We start from the raw sequence: 22,192 nt of genomic DNA, 5'->3' as shown, positions 1-22,192 counted from the left end.
TATGTCATCCTTGACATAGGATGCTGGTTTCCCTTACTTACGGTCCAGTCAGCCCTGGCCCCAAAGGACTGAACACAACAATAATGCTAGCTGATATGCATTGAACATTAACTCTGGGTAAGGAAACTTTTATCAGTTATCTCATTTATTTTACAACACAACCTCATAAGGTAGGTGCTATTATTATTTCCCTTTTTAAGATGGGAACTTTCAGGCTTAGAAATTAAACATGCTGTCTCTGAACATGGTTGCCTACTGCTGCATCTTCTGTGAGGATTGCATCTTCACTGGCCCTGTTCCTCCTAGAAGGCCCAAGGAGGAAAGGTTCTAGTAGATACTGAGAACAGTGGAGGATCCAGAGGAGGGAGCCTGGCTGTGGAAAATCTTGCAAATCAGGTCCAGGAGGAACATTTAAACATTCATTAGATACTCTGTTAAGGGAATGATATTAATATAAAGCGTAATCTTTGTAGTTAGTGTCAATTGAGTCAGTTTGGATTTTTTTAAAGAAAGGCCTTAGCCTGCTTCTAGAGGGATCTGAAGACCTTCTCTTACTTAAAATGAACAGTATCAATATTGTGTTCAGAGTCTCCACATGAGCACAATTATTTGCAGCCCATTGATAATTCCTATCATTAAAAAAAAAGAGGCAGAGTTACCAAATTTAGAAATTGAATAATCACACCCTCCCAAAGTAAACTCATTACCATCTACCTCCACCTCCATATAAACTGTATAGAAAAACAATTTGGGTTATTTTTACTGGATGCCTAACCACAGCCCAATGCATTGCAGTGATCTTTCCTGCATATCACGTTGAAAAGAGTAAATATGCAATTTTCACACAGAGTGATGGATAATATCATCTTCCTGTACAGATATCTGCTAAGGCTTTTTAAAAAATTTAATTACACCTGTTCAAAGTTAGGACCTCTGGGCTTTTGAATGAGTCAGCAAAAAGCAAAATTGAGCCTACAATCCACAATCCCCTACACACAGATGCACACACACACACACACACACACACACACATATATACATCCATTTACACAGGTGTATGCATTGATTTGACTCCCCTGTTGGAAGGCAGAAAGTGTAAACCTGTACATCTACCCAGGGATGAGGATCTGATCTGCAGAATGAAGAATGAAATGAAGAATTTAAAAATACGCCCAATGAGAACAGCAACCTCTTATCAACCTTGGCTGTGCAGAGCTACAGATGGTCCAATGAAGTAGATTAAGGAGGAAGTCACGTGGCCACCACTGACATTAAGCCTTTAGAGACCTGCCAGCTCCAGGGAGCAGAGCATTCTTGCAGAAGGATGGAGTTCCAGGTTGGAAAATAGGGAAACACACTTTAATACTTGGTGTACATCAAAAAAGACAGGAAAAAGTACCTTTTCTCCCCACTGTAAACAGGAAGTCTAATCAAAGTGTCAGGCGTCAATTTGAGCATCTTTGGTTTAGAATTTGAATGCAATAATGTGCCATTTTATACCATGAGGAGGAATTCTGAGAAAGGTAGAAGGTGCATCTGAATCTGGTTTACTTTCAAAATTCAAATTAATTTCCTTAATTTCCAAATTTTATGGTGTTGTGAACAGAACACTTGGAAAATCTAGGCTTACCTCTAACTCTGCATCCTGGGGCACATTATTTGATTTCAATTTATAAAATGGGCATATTAACCCTTGCCTTATAGACAGGGAAAGTTCTCAGTCGTTATGTTCTGGTATACACCAATGTGGCTATACCAAATGTTAAAATATTTAGATATTTTTGCAGTGACTGGTACAGAACTACATCCCTTGACTCATGCCTGATAACTGTCCCCAAACTGCTGTCCTAGACACCCAGGTTTATTTCTCAGAATCTCCTGGACTGGACCTAGACCTCTTCAGCAGCTAAGGAGTTGAAGCCTGACCCTGCAGAGAGCCCCTGAGGCCCTGCTCCACTGCCAAGGCCAGTGTGGGCCTTGACTGGTCAGTGGTGCTCATACCAATACTGGTTACCAAGTATTTTGAACACGACCTTCACAGGGTGGTGGGGAAATGGAATGGCATCATGCATCAGGATATGCATTAGAAATCATTCAACTCTCTGCACCTGTTACTGTCCTAGAGAAAAGCTACTTGTTGCACAAGCTCACACTCAAGAGTATCTGCTACATTAGAAGAATAACTTGGACTTTTAACTTCCAACCCAGTGACATCTACGGATAAGGCATTATTCATTTTGTAAAGTCATGTAAGACACAATCATAACCTTCAAGAAGGTTATGATTAGTCTAGTCCCGAGACTAATTTGAAGAGAGGACATAGGAGCCAATCTGAAAGTGCTCCCAATGGCCAAAGTTAAAACAACTGAGCAACAAGATAAGTAAAAACAGCACTGGATTATAACCCAAAGAGTAACATAAATATTTATGTGTCCGTAAGGATATGAAAAAAATGAGAAATAAATAAGTAAATTAGGGAGAAGAAATACATCTTCCTTACAGAAGAATCCCAAGTAATAAATATTAATATCCCCTTCTCAGCTAATACCGCTCCCCTAGATTGTCCACTTTGGAGACTATTTTACTCTAGGAATGATGGTTATTTGGGTGCTGTTGAGTATTCAATCTCTCCCTCTTTCACTTCATCACACACACTTTCTGAGTAGTATTTTGACCTCTCCTGTGGAGGGATTCTCCATTATTTCTAATTGTGGGGCTGGTAGAAAAGGATGGCTACTCCCAGAAGCTACCTCTCACTGCTGTTTCCTAAAACAGAAACAGAAGAGGTCAAACGTTGCCCTCCCCCCCACATATACACGACCTATCTCACACTTTGAATCTCACACGCATGATGCAAAGATGGTGGAAACCATTGGAGGTTGAAAATTTGGTGGTGTCTTGACCAGACCTAAGCTACAGCTCCTGCTGCCAAGCCTCTGAAATTTCCTTGCTTTCTGTTTTCCAAGCTTGTTTTTCTAGCCTGCTTTTAATTCTGTAAGCCCTTGATCTCCTTCCAATTGATTCATTCCCTTTTTACCTAAGATAGCTGCTGTCCATGTCTGTTGTCTGCAACCAAGAAGCTGACAAACAAAGTTCTTTTATTTGTGTTTATGCATCCAGCTAGCACGGTTGTTCTAAACTTCAGTGCGTCTCAGAATCACTAGGAGTGCTCATTAAAAATGCTCCACTCCCAGAGAGCTCATCTGGTAGGTCTGAAGCGGTGCCCAGGAATCTGATTTGAGTAAGCATTGAAAGCACAATGTTTTTACTTGCTGGTCTTTACTGCAGGGTTTTGAGCACTGTATATGGGATTCACTGACCTATCCTCTTGCCTAATACAGAGCCTGGCTGGCACAGAGTAGGATCACAGGAAACTACTTTTAGACACAACATTCATCCTCAGTCCCACCAGCACTCCCAGGTAAATGCAAAACCACCTTCACTTTTGACTGCTCCCTCATCTTAATGGTAGACAGTATAATCTCAGAATTTAAAGCCTACTATGTGATTTTTAGGTTATGGTAGCCACATAAATAAAGGTAAAATGAAACAGGTGAAATTAAATTTAATTATCTATTTGTTTAATCCAATATATCTAAATTATTACCATTTCAAGATGTAATCAATAGAAAACCTTTATTAACGAGATACTTTACTTTTTCTTCTCTACGGCAGTGTGTGTTTTCCACTTTCAGCATATCTCAACTCAGATCTCAACTCAGGTCTCAATAGCCATGTGACAAGTGGCTGCCAATTGGACAGCACAGCCCTATATACAGTATACCTCTCTTAGGTATACATAGAACACATTAGTTCTTTAAAAGCTCTGAGAAATTCTATCTTAAGATTCTATCCTAAGAAGACCTACTTAACTTTCCTTATCTCATTATTTCTCAAACCTATCTGACCATGGAGCACACACACAGACACAGACACACACACACACACACTGATTTTGGAACACCTATTTAAATCCTACAGAATTAGTCCTTCCATTTGTTATAAAAAATAATATATGTATATGTATAACAATCACTTTGCTGTATACCTGAAACTAACACGACATTGTAAATCAACTATAGTGCAATATAAAATAAAATTGTTTTTAAAATTAAAAAAACACTTTCTTTTGACCATTCCAAAAGGAAATCACTACTTAGATATAAACCTATGCAGTAGAATCTAGATAACATGGTGAGGGTGTGCACATGAGGACATGCACATATGAGGGTGTACGTGTGGTGTCTAAGAGTATCTGTGAGTTTATATGGGTGAGAGCATACGTGTTGTGCTGTGACAGTGTGTATGCTTGCTGGAAATTGTCAACAGAATTTTTTAAGAGTAAAACTGAAATGCGTTATTTTTTCTGTCATGATAGTTTCTAAGGTAAAATGTTATTTAATCTCTTTATTTCCTCATGAAAATTACACTCTTTAGATGAATACTTTAAAATTTCAGTATATTTTTTCTTAACTCTTAAAGATGAACCAAAGAACAACTGCTTGGGGGAAGGAGGAATTGTAGCATGACTTTCTTTCTGCTTTTTGTAGTTGGAGTAAAATTAATATAGTTAAGGTGAGCGGGGGAAATTTCAGGAGTTACACATTTGACAAAAATAATAGTTAAGAAGCATATACTGAAATTCCTTATATTTAATGGTTAGAATGATACAGTATCTTTAAGAACTGGGTTTCAGTCAAATGTTCCTTCTTATTTTTAATATTTAAACAAAAAAAACCCGAAGTGCTACCACTTCTCAGACAAATCCTGAATCATCTTCCCAAATGCAGAACGTTATGAACTCAACTGTTTTTTTATTACACAGAGTTAGGAATATACTCCCCCCAAAAATATGATGAAGCAACTCCCAGGGGAAGGAAGGACTTTGAGTATCCCATGCGGAGTATGTCCTTAGCTCAGTACATACGATGGGAATGTGGCTAGGCAGGTCCCTGAGATGTTCATTAGTGCTAATGGGAGGGATGTGGCCAAGGCACATAATAAGTGTGCAGCTTCGGAAGTGCTGGATTATTCGGAGAGGACAGCTAGCATCTGAGTGATCAACACCTTTAGCATTTGCCGTTTGGGGACCTCTTCTTTTTCAGAGAGTGTCTTCCTGTCGTTTTTAGCTGGTCTTCACATCACTTTTTTGAAAGCAGAATACTTTTCCAGAGATGGATAAAATGGTAGATTATTTTACTGTAATTACCAGACTGGCCAAAAGAACTGAAAGTTCTCGAGTCTTTTCCTTATTCCTTTTAGATTCAGAAGGTAGGTTTGGAAACAATATGTGGTGTCATTAAGGAACCAATAGCAGAGTCGCTTGGTCTTTGCTTTAGGAAGTCGATGACAAAGACGACTCTCTGCCAAGTACCTTGATTGATCTCTAGAGTCTAGATTTGGTGGAGAGCGCTGCTGGCAACACAAGGTTGGACCAGATGACACATATGATGGGACACAAAAGTACACATTAAGCCAAGTGTTCATGTTCCGATACGGCCTCGTGACTCATGATGTGACCTTGAATAACTTCTCTAACACAGCTGCCCTAACTTTCCAATGGGTAACAAATTCATCCTTCACAGAGTATTGAAGCTCTGTGAATCAGTATATATAAGCCAAACCTAGAATTTTCCTGGTGCTGTTTATTACTCAGATATTCAGATTTGGAAGCAGGGGAAGACACTCCATCCCACCACATATTTAATAACACGACAGAGAATCTTAAGCACTTTGTAAGTACCTCCAACCACGATGACTGTTTAGAGTCTTACGTGTTTTGACAGTTGTGTCAATGACCTTAGCCTTTAATGGGAATCAACTACAACAGATATGTCTAAATGACCAATGTTGGCCTTCGATGGGACAAAGGATGCTTTTCCATAACCTAAGTGATTTGGCCTGTGTAGTTCTGGAGACATGATGACACAAATGAATTCAAAATAGCAAGATTCTTACATCATGAGTTTGAGGAAAACAGCAACTAGAGACTGAAACTGTATTATCTAACATTGGAAATAAGTCTGTTTCTTTGATGGCATAGCAGATGAAGCAACTAACTTTTAGGGGCTCCTTTGTGCAAACATCTTTCTTTGAAGTAAAGGGAACTGCTCATTTTTGTTTGTTGGGTGGATGTGTGTGTGTGTGTGTGTGTGTGTGTTTGTAGTGTACACTGATTGAGTTTGCTTATGCTACAACTCTGCTATAAAAACCTGGAGGTCAAGAACTGTGTTTTTAATACCCACTACATAGGAATAAGTATTTAGACGGTGCTTTTTTTTTTTTTCAAACACATAGACTTTTTTAAATTTATTTTTTTATACAGCAGGTTCTTATTAGTTATCCATTTTATACATATTAGTGTATATATGTGCTTATTAATTGTTTTTGTTGTTAGTGCAGTAACTAATTGTAGCTTTTAATGTAATTACTGATTAGAACAGCTTTGAGCCATTGAACAGAAATATGTCGGATCAGTGCTCTGGAGTCCTGGACAAATACTTAGGAGGGTTCCTATCAGAGTCTTCCTAGATCTTGATTCTGAGTTCTTCCTCTCACCTCACTGCCCAAATTCAGGCTAACAAAGTTCCTGTCCCTCTCTCCCCATCCAGCCCTGGCCAGTGGCCATCATGAGCCTGTTGGGAGGCAGACACCAGCAACCGAGTCTGCCTGCTACTGCCTAAAGTCTGGCCTGGTCCGCACTGCAATTCCTCACTCTTCCGTTGTGACTCCATGGTCACACCTGGGATTTCAGGTATCTAGTTCCACAGGCCATTCTGAAACCTACTCAGCTCTCTTCATTTGCCAAGGTGGGGTGTGCTGACCATGCGAATGTGAACCACAGACCTCCAAGTGCAGGGAGGATTATTGACTAAGCCTCAGCTGCTATGTCTGACGTGCATCACTGTGCTTGGGCTAAGGCCACGCTTCCAGTGGCCAGGGACTGACTGTGGACGGATACTGAGGCAGGCCCATTCCTGGAGGGCACAGAGCTCCTCTGATGGGTGACTTTGGCTTGAGAACTCTTGATGGCCTTGCCAAAGTTTCCTTAGAACTGCACTTAGAACTTTTCTCTCTTTTTCACTGGGAACAGATTTGCAATGAGGTAGGGGAGAGGGTCACCCAGCCTCTCCATTTTCTCTCACAGCCATTTCCCCTAATCAATTTTGTACATTTAATCCTGTGTTAGCATTTGTTTCTGAAAGGACCCAAACTAACATATTGAAGCTGGACTTTTATACTAGGGACGGCAAATTGTATACAGGGATATCAATCCTATGAGGAATTCTGAAACTGGAACAGCCCTTCAGAGTTGTCCCACTGCCCCAGTGGTATGGCTCTTAGAGCCCTGTGTTGAGAAGGATTCTGAAGCTACAGGGTTTAGGCAAATGTGCTGCCACTCCTCCTTTCTGTGCCCATGACAGACATTGCTAATTGATCATACCTATGTATGGAATAGAGCAGTGCTGAGTTAGCAATCAGCCATCAGCACAAGCGCTTACGGATGCCAGGCACTTGTCATTATGTTTCAGACCTGCCTGCAGAACCTAAGTGTGAAAGTGGTGTATCATGATGGTTTGATTTTAGGAAGTTCAATCCTTTACCAGGATTCCTTTGTCAAGGTTTTCTAGCAACTCGCAGGGAATGCTTGCATGTTCCATGAGTCTGTGCTGGTTGATGCATGCCATCTCCATCAGTCATCCAGCTCTGCATCTTTGTACTCCCCACTTGCCACTATCACGATGGAGCAGGCCATTTTCTACCACTTCTAACTTTTTTATTAAATAACTTTAAAATTTTTTTATTATGATAAATGCTTTATTTATTTTTTTAACATAGAGGAAGCTTGGTGCTGAATATGTAGCCATTTGATGTTTTTATGACTAAGAGTTATAGCTCAGGCTCTCTTTCTTATAGAATGTAAATGTGCACCAACACATGTATATGTAATTGTTATCAAAATTAAGTTTAGTCACTAAAAGAAGATTCGCTATCTGAACTTTCTTGTGTCTATTTTTCACCTTCACCATCAGGCACTGGACCATCTGGCCTCTCAAGAAAACCTGGGTCTAGTCCTTCCGATATCATTTTGTTTCTTATTGCTGTCACTGGAACACCCACTTGAACCATTTCGAGATATCTGGCATTTCTTGGATCCTTGACTACAGTTAAGATATTTTCTGGTGTTACTTCACTTTCCTGTGTCCAGAGTCTTGTAAACTGCTGTGACTGCTCTGAAGTGGTTTCACAATGTGTTTCATTTGTGATCCTAGTGACACTTATAGGAGATACTTCAAATGTGACATCATCTAGCCCTGGGATAGATGTCAACTTTGCATCTAAAATACTGAGTGTTGTTTCAATTTGCTGGATACGAAGAGAAAGGTCTGCCAGTTTCTCCTCACAAACTGTAGAGAAGTGGTTGAGGAACCATACAGTGTGCACCACAAATTGGTTTAGAAATGCCACCATTCTTTTCTGTTGAATAGCTGGCACCTTAGTCAGGTCTCTGCCTGACCCCATGAGAGGAAGCCCATCCTCATCCATCTCCTCAGCGGGCGGGGGACCCCATAAATTTTGTATTTAGTGAACACATGCACATAACCTTAAAAGTCTAACATAGGCAGTCCTTAAAGGTTTATAATTTTAAAAGTTATTCCTTGCACTGACCTTCATTTCTGTCCCCCAGAAGCAATGCCTCCTTAACTCTTCTAGCTACCTCCCCCAGTATTTACTTCCTTAATTCTAGAATTTTGCATACACTAAGGTATCCACTGACTTCTCTACATGCTGCATAAGGACTTAGCCCATCGCCATGTCCCACCATTTTTCTTTTTCTCCATAACACTCCAACATAGTCATGTTTTACTAAATCAATAGTCCATGTTTACATTTTTATGATTTTGCAAATACTATTCAATTCACTAGAATTATGCTTCCTTTTGTGTCCAAACACATATTTCTGCTGGAGTTAATACTTTATTAATAATGAGTATTAATTTTCTTGGTTCCTAGAGCCCTCCCTCCAGGAGCCCTCTGTCCTCCTCATCCTACCCGGGCTGATTTTTCTCTTAGCTTGCTGAAAGACAGCATTCCTAGGGCTGGCCCTTTGCCAATCTTCAGAATAACATCCCATATTTTCCTACACCTCATATCTCCCTCTTCCTTGGTTTACCCCTTTGTTTTGGTCTACTATCAATACTCAGTTTGCTGCTATTCCTCCTTGCATCATTTCACTCCAGTCTTTTCCAAAGAAAGATTGAGAAAGATACTGATGTATTGAGTACTTGTGCACATGAAAATTTCCTTATGCCATCCTTGCACTTATTTTGATAGTTATATATTTCTAGGATAAAATCTAGAGTCTAGGAGTAAATCTAAATCTAGGATGAAAATATTTAAAAGGTGCTTTTTAAGATTTCAATACTGCTGTTGTGTTGAGAAAACTAATGCCATTTTGCTTCCAGTTCTGTTACAGTTGATCTACTGTTTTTCCTCCCTGGAAGATTTTAGGATCATCTTTTTTTCCTTTGAGTTATGAAATGTTACCACAATATGCCTTGGTATGGTCTCAGCTTGGGTCCAGAGACAGAGATTGATGTGCAGGAAGCTTACTGGGGACTGCTCTTGAAAACAACGCTGTGAGGGAGAGGGATGGCAGGATTGGGCAGAGGCAGAAGCTGAACTGCCACAGAGACTTCAGCCAGTTCTACGGAGAGTTCTGCCAGCCAACGCTTCCTCCTCATAGAGAGGGAGAGCTCTGTGAGGAGGAATAGCACTTCAAAGCTGTCCCACCTTAGGCAGGTAGGCTGAGCCTTTATGCGCCCTTCCCCTGTTGACTAGTCAGGGATTTGAGCCATTTCCAAGAAGGGACTGATCCTGCATGAGGCAACGCCCTTGAGACAGTGTTAAACGCCCAAGAGGGAATCATCTGAGAACTGTCAACTATCAACAAAGCTGGGTCATGTGGAAATGAGTGCTTCAGTCCTGTAGGGAAATCTGGGTGGCACACAACATTATCCACTATAATATGGGTCTTATTTTAATAATTGTGTTGAGCTCTTGCTGGACTTAGTCAGTCTGAACACCTAAGTCCTTCAATTTTGGGAAAATTTTCTTGTGTTTATTATTTGATAGTTTCCTCTCTTCCTTTTTCTTGTTACCTTCTTTTTTTTCCCTATGAGTCATATTTTGCTTCTGGAGAACTGATCTTCTAATCCTCATCTTTCTTTTTCCATTGACTGTCTCTTGATCTTTTCATCCCAAGATGTTTCTTCAACTTTATTTTCCAATATGCTTGTTGTGGTCATCTAATAGCATGATGAATCTGAGAGATATGAATAGGGCACCAATAGCATCTACTATATGGATTAATAACTTACTTATCGCTTCAGTGTCGTTTTGTGGAATTTTGGGAGGGGGAATACATAAACACAGGTGGTCTATCTGACATTCTGAACCAGGAAACATCAGTTACAGACTTTCTTTATTCAGTCTGCTGCTGTTCCTCTTCGAATCACCTCACTTCAAGCGTAGTCAAAGAGAATCTACTCAACTCAATGGGAGGCTGAGATCAGGCTATAATGTTCAGCAAGACTTTACCAAAGACCTCAGACCAATTGAAGTTCATTACCACACAGGGAAATTTTAAATTAGTCGTTAAATTTGTCTTCTCTCAGAGTCCATAGGTCCAATTCATTTCAAGAGGCATCAGTTGGGAGTGTAATTAATCCAAACTTTGCCCCATGTTTCAGGGAACAGCTCACATCTCCTCTCTGGGACACCTTGAGTACACCTCTTCTGCCTGTGTCTGTGAAAACCAAACAGATGAAGGAGGTCTCCTTTTACCCCTGAAGTCTTAGGCTTTCCAATGAAGTCCTTATTTTTGGGTCAGGACTGGCCTCTTTCCAGGATGACTTGTGGTGGGAATTACCATTCTCTCCATAGCTCTCAGGCTTTCAACAGGGCCATGTTTTTCCCAAGAGTGATCTCAGGGCTTCCACAGAAGTGCTGTCAGACATCAAGAGTTTAGGGAAAGCATAGATTACCAAGGAATTCCTCTGGCTCATTTTGATAATCAGGTCTACACATCCCTCCTGCTATTTTATTTTCTTGGCTCTCTTTCTCCAGCATACAACTGTTTAAATACACACACACACACACACACACACATACACACTTACACACACTCCACTCCAAAACCAAGCAATAATATATAGACATCGTAGGAATCATAGTCTGCAGAGATGAAGATTTTCATTGACTAAAATAGTCTTATGTGTTCCCCTGCAGAGTATTTAAACTCCTCAAGCCACAGTTCCTCCAGCAAGGATCTTCCGTCACATTTGTATAATCATTGCTTTCCCCTAACCAAGGGACGTTTAGCCCCAAAATAACGGCAAGTGTCCATCTCCTGCAAACGGAAAAGTGCTCCATTGGGGAGATTTGTAATTACAGAATTTGTTTCTCCATGTACTAGAACCTAATATTTACAGCCTATGATTGTGAAGTCAGTCAGTAAGCTGGGTTCAAATTCCAGCTCTGTAACTTCCAAACAATGAGTCCTTGAGACAGTTATTTCATTTCCTGTGCTTCAGCTTTCTCACCTGCAAAATGGAATAGTTAAGAGAACCCACCTCACAGAGGTGTTGCTTAAGTTGGGTGAGGAAATTCATGTGAAAGATCTTCAAGCAGTGCTTAGTGAAAAAAAATTCAATAAATATTAACTGCCATTATTATTAACTAAGAGTGTGGCTGCCTTTTCTGCTTCACAGTTACAATATGTTGAGTGATTTGTTAAGTATTAAGACAGGACACCAGTGATGTAAACTGGAAAATCTAGGCTGTTATATGGAGACTACCAATTAAAAAACCATGGATGTCAGAGGTCAGAGTAGATGTTTAGCCTCAGCTAGTAAGATGACCCCCTTATGTGGCTTGAATCCCATTTCGGAGAGTTCAAGAAAGGGGCCCCAAACTCTGCAGCTATTTTTTCTTCTCCTCCTGACATGAGGGAGAGGCTTCAGGAATCCTTGGCCAATTTAAGGCTTGACCAATTTAAAGCTGACAATTGCCTGCCAGTCTGCACTGTTCAAAAGATGAGTGATAATGAGGAGTTTCCTAATTACCAGGGTTTCAGGCTTCTCAGATTATAAATCTCCTCGTGAGGTGTAGCTAATTGGTACTGTCAAGGAGAGAAATTTAGAAAGACTTAGATAATAAGCAGATATTGAATTCAGTTAGGATGACTATTTTCTATTATTTCTGTTCATAGCCCTCTTATATAATAAATCTCCCATCTCTCTGCTCACATGTTGGAAGAAACGGGGTTTTGTCCCTCCTCTTTGTACCTCAGTGGTGCATTGGTAAGAAGAGAAGTTTGTGGAATATTACTCCTACTCGTCACTGGAGGGTTTTAAAAATCTAAACCTGAAATCATTAGATAGCATCTCACTAGATTAGTTTTTAAGGCTCAAGTACCCTGTCCTGTGAAAGGAACTTGGATTTCTAAAAATGGAAGACAAAGTTCCAAATCTCATCTTGCTACTTTATAACACATGGGAACAGAAGTGGCTTGTGCCACTACTCAGAGACTCAGCTTCCTCACCTGTAAGACAAAGAAAAGAACATCCACTTCACAGAAGTTTCAATAAGGTAAATTAGATAAAAACGTAAGCATAGTGGCTGCCCATAGAAGATAGTTGGTAACTTTTTAACTTAAAAAAGTAGAACTCTTATTAGACAGATTTTTTAAAAATACAATTTTCAGGCACTTCTTTTCTCCTATGTCTGACTGCCACTTCAAACCCAAACAAGTAAACTTGAAAAAAACAAGATACTTAAAGAGAATGTTTCGTTCAAATTCTTATCACTATCATAAGAAATTAATGTAAAGCTCTCTGAAATGCACCCCTTAGATTTACATTATGTCAGCAAACATGTAACTCCAAGTGTGTGTGTGCATGTGTGTGTGTGAGACACACACACACGTACATACACATCATATTATTGATTAGTAGCCCAACCATCCTTCAGTAGGATATAATACTATGAAGAAGTAGTGTGCAGGAATAATAATACTATGCACACAATAAAACTAATTAGATAATTCTGTATTTCAGATGTCATATATGATCTCAAATATAATATTGTTAAGTGAAAAGTAGCAAGTGTGTATGGTTTTCTAGTTTTGACATAAAAAAGAAAAGGGTAGATGGGCACAAATACTTGTATATGCTACCTCTGGAAGGATGTACCCAAAATTAGCACCTCTGAACTCCAGTGGAGAGGCAGTTGGTGGACTTTGGGTCACGAGCCAGAGGGAAACTTTCTTCTGTAGAGTTTGAATTTTAACAGGTACGCCCATATTTTATTGAAAAGAGAAAGAGAGATGAAGAGCGCTGAGATAATTTGTAATTACCTGCAACAGGAACTCTAATCCTAGCAATTTAGGAGAAATCACCTATAGAGCTTGTTAAGCATACAGATTCCGGGGCTGCATCCCAGAGCTTCTGATAGAGAATTGAGGTGTGTGGCAGCAAATGAGGAATTCACATTTAAATGCAATATCCTTTCTTTCTGACAAGCAGACAGGTTTGAAAATCACTGGCCGAGGGCAAAAACTCTCTCTGTGCTTTTCAAACTAAGCGACTCAAACTGTCTTCACGTATCAAGGCAGTGTCTGGGGCCTATGGTTGGAACTGGTAGGTGTGGCAGTGGCTGGGGGAGAACGGAAGTGAGGCCAAGGGCAGTGATTAGTAGACAAGGATGGAGACACACACATACAAAAGCCCTGTTTTCAACTACTACATATTCTGGGAGATTACCAGAAATTTCTTTTGAGAAAGGGATTCTGCTGCTAAAAATATTCCAAAATTATTGTTCCATCTGAAGGAAATTATTCCTATGGCATCACTTCCAAGCAATGGGCCATCCCCAAGTGGAAAAAGAGCTGATTTGTTTTCTTTCTATTCTTATTCTCCAAAATACATGTATGCATAAACATATGTGCACTTGTATTCACATATACAACATACAATATGTGCACATGTAGATATCCTGCCATAGGAACAAAGATTTCTTCATGTGTATATCCTCCACCACAAAGGACAGTAAGCTTTTTCCATAAAGGACAAAGGAGTAAATAACTTAAGCTTTGCAGATCATATAGTCTCTGTGTAATCGACTCAACTCTGTCGTTGACATGTGAAAACAGCCATAGACAATACATAAATGAATGGGTATGGCTGTGTGCCAATAGAACTTTATTTATGGACACTAAAATTTGAACTTAATATAATTGTTTTAAAGACAATTTTTCAGAGCAAAATTGAGAGGAGGGTACAGAGACTTCCCACATACCCCCTTTTCCCACACATGCAGAGCTTCCTCCCCCATGATCAACATCCCCCACCAGAATGGTCCATTTTTCACCAAGGGTGAACCTGCATCGATACATCATAATCACCCAAACTCCGTAGTTTACCTTAGGGTTCACTCTTTTTTTTTTAGGGTTCACTCTTGGACAAATGCATTACACGTATAATGATTATATATCATTACAATCTTATACAAAGGATTTTCCCTAAAAATCCTCTGTGCTCTGGCTAGTCATCTCAGCCACCACCCCTCCACACACACACTCCACCCTGGCAACCACTGATCTTTTTATTGTCTCCATAATTTTGCGTTTTCCAGAATGTCACAGAGTTGGAATCATACAGTGTGTAGCATTTTCAGATTGGCTTCTTTCACTTAGTAATATGCATTTAAGTTTCCTCCATGTCTTTACATGGCTTATAAGCTCGTTTTTCTTTTTAGTGCTGAATGATATTCCATTGTCTGGATGTACACAGTTATTATTTTTCCATTCACCTACTGAAAGACATCTTGGTTGCTTCCAAGTTTTGGCAATTATGAATAAAGCTGCTGTAAACAGCTGTGTGCAGGTTTTCAAGTAGAAATAAGTTTTCATCTCCTTTGGGTAAATACCAAGGAGCATGATTGCTGGATCATATGGTAAGGGTATGTGTACTTTTACAAGAAACTACCAAACTGTCTTCCAAAGTAGCAACTTCATGTAATTTTCATGTATCATGAAATCATGGTCATCTTTTAATTTCTTTTCTACCATTTAAAATATAAAAACCATTCCTAACTTGTGTAACATACAAAAATGAGTGGTGGGCTGGATTTGGCCATCCTATAGTAATTTGTTGACTGTTCCTTTGTCATCCAATTTAAATTACATTTTTTCCCCTTCTTTGGCATTGGACAAACTTATTCGTCTCTCTTAGCATCAGAGTTCTCATCTTTAAAATGGAGTGGTTACTGGGCCCAATATAACAGAACTACTTGAGAATTACGTTGAAACATCTATGTCTGGTACTCTTCCATCTCCATACACTAATGCATTCACATTTTCTTGGTGTTTTATTAGTCAGGATTCTTTCAAATGCAAATAATAAAAATCCAATTCACACTGGCTTCAACAGTAAAGGATATTTGTTAGCTTATACATAACAGAAAGCTCAGATATAGTTGCATCCAGAGGTTTAGGTGATGTCACTGGGGAGAGATCCTTCTCCATTCCTCCATGCTGTTTTCTACCTTGTTGACCATATTGTCAGACAACTTCTCTTCCAAGGATGGTACCTGGCAGCTCCAGGCTTACATCATCCCAAGTTTACGGTCAGTCGAAAAGGAGCATATCTCTTTTTCAGGTGCTCAAGCAAAACATCAGAATTAGCTTAGCTTGAACCAGATTGGCTTGGCTTAGGGTAAATATCCATCTTTGAATATATCGCATGGTTGCATGAATGTGATATTCTGCTGATTGGGTCTTTGTCACACATCTACTCCTGCAGCAGAGGGTACAGGGGAGGTGAAAGCAACACCATTCAACGATATGAACTAAGAGACTTCCCCGGTGGTCCAGTGGTTAAGAATCCATCCTGCAATGCAGGGGATGCCAGTTCAATCCCAGGTCGGGGAACTAAGATCCCACATGCTGCAGGGCAACCAAGTCCACGCGCCACAACAAGAGAGAAGCCTGCGCACCTCAACGAAAGATCTCACGTGCTGCAACTAAAGCCTGATGCAGCTGAAAATAAATAAATAAATATATTTTTAAAAAGAAACCAAAAAAATTACATTATTAAAAAAAAAAAGATATGAACTAAGAGTGGGAGAAAGATGCTCCTCCAAAACAAAATCCCCATGCTGTTATCTGATTAAAAAAAAAAAAAAAAGAATGGACTTGGGCAGCAAAACTCACAAATGTAAACTTCAGAGGTCTTACTCACAGAATCTGATATCATTGAGAGGCTGGCCTAATTTCTTGCCAACTCCATGGCAATGGAATGAGAGATATTTGCATAACTGATGATTTTGTTTTTGCAGTTGTTGATTTTATTGGATGTTTTACAATGTTTCAAAGAACTGTATCTTTTCAGTCTTTATGTTGTTTGTCTCCCCAGAGAGAAATGACTTCAGAGAATTAGCTCTCTAAGGTTTAATCTCTCCCAAGAGGCCTAATGTGGATAGCACTCTCCTTTCTTGTACCATTTCTTTATTCTCAACAAATTCCTTCCTTCCAATGATTCTACTAGATGCTGAAAACCCAACCACAGAAAGTTTAAGCTTTCTTATCAACCACCAGGCATTCAGTGGGCATACCTCAGAATTCTGTCTTATCCACTGCTTTTAGTAAAGACACAGATCATTCAAGACAGCCTAATCTTTTTCTTCAGAGATTTCACTAGTGACAGTCAAGGAGCAGTGTCTGAGTTTTAATAAAAACATAAAAATATACTTCATAAACTATAACTATTCATTGTAGTAGGGTTGACTTGCCCTTTTATGGCCATTAAAATGCACCCTACCTTTGTTCTTTTCCTGTCATTCCAATTGGTCTGGTTCTTCTTCTCTTATCTTCTCATTCCTGCTTTCTATCTCTCTGTGAATCATTTTCTTTCTTCTAGTCCCTACTTGTCTTCTCCAGGCTCAGAGCTCTTCTCTTTCTATACCTACTCCTTTATCTATTTCATTTGTTCTCACATTCCAATGATCACTTTATCCTTACTAGTACCAGCGACTGTTTGTTGAGTGTCTTCTGTATATTTGCTCCTCTCAATGGCTCTGAGAGGTAGCTGGCATTACTTACATCTTACAGTAAGGATCAGTGACTTAATAAAGGTCACACAGATAGCAATTGGGAGAGTTGGAGTTCAAGACTGGTCTATCTGACTTCAGAGTCCACTCTCTTTCCACTACACTTCACTATATTAATTGTCTTGTTCTATTATTCAGCCCAGATCTCTTGAGCATCTGCTGTGAACACAAAAGACCCAGTCCCTGTCTTCAAAGAGCTCACAGTCTAGCAAGGGAGATAAGCAGTCAATTTAATTACAATATAACTGCTATGACAGAAGCATGCATACTTTGCAAAATTACATCTACATCCCAGACCTCTTGCCTGAGTTCCATGCCCATATCACCAAGGACCTGTTGAACATTTTCATTTGGATATTGTTTTTATTATTTATTGCTGCCTAACAAAAACCCAAAGCGTACTGGCTTAAAATAACAATGATTTATTATTTCTCATCAATTTTCAGATTGACTGAGCTCAGCTGAGTAGTTCTTCTGCTGCAGTTACTCCCCTGCCTACACTCAGCTAGTAGTTTGTCTGAGGCTGGAACATGCAAGATGTATTCTCAATAGCCCTGTATCTCTCTGCCCAAGTCCTCTCAACATTCTGTGGTTTAGCCTGAGCTTCCTTATATCATGGTGGCTGGTTCCAAGAGGACAAGACTCAATGCACAGACACTCATGAAGCCTCTTCCTGCACTATGTTAATGTCTCATCAGCCAAATAAGTCACATGGCCAAGCACAGAGTCAGTGTGGGAGGGAACTATACAAGAGCATGACTACTAGAGCCATAGATCACTAGGGACCACCAAAGAGACGGTCCACCATAGGGGTCCATTTTTCACCTCCATTATCTTCAACTGAAATCACCATGTGCCTTCAAAACAAACTCACATTGCAATTTTTACTTCTGGTATCACCATTCTCAAAATTTAGGAGTTACTGTTGACTCCAAAATCTATCCTAACTACATCTAATTCTTTTCCACTTTTTTCTGTAAAATATCTCACATTCTTTCCTTTCTTTTTCATATACACCACCACTACTTATTTTGTTCAGGACAGTCTACTAACTTAGAGGATTCCAGCTGTGTGCTGGTACTCACTACCATGCTACGAAAAGGTTATAAGGTATGAAGGATAGGGTGATCATCATTTGAAGATCTTGGGGTGAACGCCTAGGGCAGCTGGAGTCTCTGGACCGGTCACTCCCGACCAGGAGCTGTATTGTCTAATTGCCACAGTGAGCAATACATTCATCTTTTTTCATATGTGCCGTAAAATGAAAATTTTGGAAAACACTGTTGTAATTGAATCTTCTGCCTTCTATCCGTCGTTCTTACCATCACCAGGTTAATCTTTTTTACCATCACAAAGCTAATGGTTTCCCACTTAGGAAACCACTTCTTATTTCACTCTTCTCTCAATATCATAAGTTGCCCATTGCACACAGCCCAAAAATTCCCACCATCTGACTTAAACCTGCTTTTCAGTTTTCTGGCCAGTCTTCTCCAAAAAACACATTTCTGCCTAACTGATCTGCTTAGCATCTCCCAAGAATGTCTTATTATTTTCTGCCTCCTTGTCTCAGGGCAAGTCCACCCTCTTAGAAAACTTCCAGACCCCAACTATTCTTCGAATCCATGTCAAGTTCCTCAGCCTCCATGAAGGCTACCAGATTATCCTGGCCCATAGTTATGTCTCTGTTGCCTCTCACCTCCAAGAAGACACTGTTTATAATTCTACCCTGTCCAGTAGGGTAGATGCTAGCCTCATGTGCCTATTGAAATTTATATAAAACTAAAATTCAGTTTCTCATTCACACTGGCCGCATTTCTAGTGCTCAGTAACCACAGTGACTAGTGGCCACCATATTGGACAGCACAGACATAGAGCATTTCCATCACTGCAGAAAATTCTTTTGGAAAGCTAAGTCTATGCCAGTTATTTGGCATTTAATCACTGTTTCTGACTTTGGGTTGGCTTTTCCATAGCCAATTTCCAACTCCCTTACTGCTTTGTTGCCTATTACAGATGCTGAAAAACTCAGATACTTCTATTTCCAGACTCCCTTGCAAGTAAGCTTGTCCAGATCTGGCCAATGCAATATAAGAGTATGCTTGTTGGGAGGGCTAAAGTTCTTTTGTATGATCAAAGAGAGAAGCCTTCAAGGAGATCTCTCTCATTGGATACCCCATTCATTGCCTTTGGACACAGACATGTGCAGATTCTAAACGTGTAGCAGGTGTCTCATGATCCTGAGGAAAAAACCAGGACTATCTCAGAAATTCCTATCCCTGAAATGGTTAAATCACTCAATCAATCCTAAGACTACTAGCCCCCAAAAATCTTGGTATGTAGTCAATTACATTATTTTACTCTTTAAGCCTCTATTAGTTATAATACTAGTCATGAGTCTTAATTCTTAGGCACTAACTGCACCCTTGGCAAACGTGCCTATATTTAGGCCCTGCCTCTTCAATGACATTGAAAATACATTAAGACAAGAACATCTTTATAACGTCTCTCTGACTCATCCACAGCACATAGTAGGTAGTAAACTCAGGGGAACTGAATGATTTCTTCCTTCTCCTGGGCTGGACCATGGGCTTACAAATTTCTCTTCTGAAACTCTCTAATCTTAGCCCATGTGAAAAAGTGTGTCATTTTAACAACAGCAACACTTCAATTTATATTTGTACCTGAAAGTTACACTAGAAAGGTGAGAAAGGAAGAAATATAGTTCTTCATTTTTACCTCCAAGATACACCCAAGACACATCAATTTAAAAAAATTAATCTGATAGCATGATGTCAGCAACAATTTAAAAGGAAGCTTTTGAATCTCACTGAAAGCTTTGCCAGGTAATTTAGTCACACGCAGCTTCAAGAATCATTTGCAGTGTATGGTGTATGTAGTGTGATATGTGTGTGTGTGTGTGTGTGTTTTGTATGTGTTCACCTCAGTGGCTTATTATCAAAGACATGTGAACTAAAATAGGATGTTATTGAGTCCACTTTATCTGTTTCTTTAAGCCTTTTGTTTTCTAACCCATGTTAAAGTTCTAGGTCTTGACCCAATAGGAATTCTCATTTCAATCATTCATTTAACATCCATCATTGAGTACCCAACAGACACCAAAGATCCAAAAATGCAAAAGACACAAACTCTGATTCATTAAGATTTTTATAGTGCTTCCACTTAGAAATTTATCTCCTCTGATGGATTCTTCAACCCCAGGAGGAGGGACCCTTCATGCCCTCAGGTATGGAGCTAGCTCTACGGCCAGCTCTAAGGCTGGAAGTGACTGGACAACAAGGCTGCCAGAGTGAGTCCCAGAACTGAGACTGAGCTTGATTTTCCAAGCCCTGGTTTTTCCTCTCTTCCATGCTGGGAGTCATTATGGGAAAAGGTTTTAGGACACTGGCTTTGGTATCAGAGTCAAATTCCTACATCTGCCTTGTGCTAAGCGTGATGATGCATTACACGACTGCTCTAGGCCTCCATTTCTTTCTCTACAAAATGGAGATCATAATAGTACTTATCCCACAGAGTTAGTGGGATTATATAGGTAGAGTCTTTTTGATTAGCATGTATTAAGTGCTCAGTAAATGCTAGATTGTATAGCAAACCATTTAAAATCATCAGTTAATGTGAACCAAATGTGTGGTGCAATGAGCAAAAATGTCTGGAGGTGATCGTGTGTATTCCCTCCAGATGAAGTGGACAACGGGCTAGCTGGGATCACATCAGAGGTGCCCCTGTCTTCTATAAGGAGGGGCTGCACTCAAGCTCAGCTTCCCATGGAACCAGGGGCTCCCTTTCCCTTATGGGAAAGGTTGCAACATCGCATAGGCTCCAAGGTCTCCAGGGGCTGGGCACCTGGTATTGCCAGAAAACTCCTTCTGAAGAGCTGGTCCCCAGATTGAGGCCACCTAGTACCAAGAAACCTGTGACTTCCAACCCACTCCCCCCCACCACCACCACCACAGGAGAGAATGCAGTGGAATACCCTGATCTGGTGTGGACTTCTGTGGAATAATGAGAGAATGGGGACTCAGGCCTTCTCTTCTCTTGCTGATATTGACCTGTGTAAGTTTCTCCTTTCTCCAACAAAGGCTACTCCTTAAACCATAGAGTTTGTCTTGAACTCTAGTGCATGACAGGTGGAGGCTCAGCGGGACCCAGCTTGTCTAATAAGTAGGTACAAGATAGATGCTAACTGACTGGATGATAACTGGTGTCTAAAGTCTAGTATATCTGCAGGAAAAGAACCAAAAAAGCTTTGAGAGAAAGAACATCCAGAGAAGCTCAGCATACCCTAAATGAAACATAATTTGAGTCCTAAATTCCCCTTTTCTCATTCCGTGCATATATTCCCTTTCATACACAATATTCGTATTTGTGATTTTGTATTATTTGCTTAAAGGAGTACCCCCAGTTGTACAAGTTTCAGGCCCCCCAGACCTTGGCTGTGATTGATCAGCAATGGTGTTTTCACAGCAAGAGGAAAGAGAGTAGCTGCACACATGTCACAAATGTAGCACCCTGTTACACCCAACCTCTTTGCTTCACATATGAAGAAACTGAGAATCAGAGAGGTGACTTGATATTTTTTGGCCCCACGATCGGGGATGAAAAGGGAACTTTAATCTCCCATCCTCATGTTTGTATTAGCAACAGTAATGAAGTAACACGTCCAACCTTTCTCCCTCCTCCCCAAGAAACAGGTAACATTTCTGAAGCACTTTTGGGGAATGGGTAAGTGTGAGGGCTCTGGAGCCAGACAGAGTTCAAAGTTCAAGTTCATCACTTGCCAGCAAAGTAGGTAATCTCTCTGCACCTTAGTTTCTTCAGCTGTAAGAAAGGAGCTGGTAATAATAATACATTCAGCCACTACAAGGATTCAATGAATTAATTCATGAAAGCATTGAGAAAGTTGGCCAGCACACAGAAAGCACTCAACAAATGTTGGGAGAAGGAACAGAGCAGCATGATTCTTTTTTTAACATCTTTATTTGAGTATAATTGCTTTACAATG

The 22,192-nt window shown here is 40.0% G+C and overlaps 1 protein-coding gene across 1 annotated transcript; it reads right to left on the bottom strand.

Annotated features, from left to right (window-relative positions):
* Window positions 1–8,010: 8,010 nt before the first annotated feature.
* On the bottom strand, window positions 8,011–8,559 carry LOC133094796 (WASH complex subunit 3-like). Its single transcript, XM_061195525.1, has one exon. It carries the CDS (start codon window positions 8,545–8,547, stop codon window positions 8,011–8,013), a length of 537 nt encoding a protein of 178 aa, XP_061051508.1. The 5' UTR covers window positions 8,548–8,559.
* Between the last annotated feature and the right edge of the window lie 13,633 nt (window positions 8,560–22,192).

Source organism: Eubalaena glacialis, chromosome 7 (genome assembly GCF_028564815.1).
Source record: "Eubalaena glacialis isolate mEubGla1 chromosome 7, mEubGla1.1.hap2.+ XY, whole genome shotgun sequence".
In the NCBI taxonomy this organism is placed as follows: domain Eukaryota; kingdom Metazoa; phylum Chordata; class Mammalia; order Artiodactyla; family Balaenidae; genus Eubalaena; species Eubalaena glacialis.
This window is presented reverse-complemented; position numbering and strand designations above follow the sequence as displayed.

Bases quoted from the DNA above. Each gene is read 5' to 3' on its own strand.
- LOC133094796 (XM_061195525.1), bottom strand. From the start codon at position 8,547: ATGGATGAGGATGGGCTTCCTCTCATGGGGTCAGGCAGAGACCTGACT.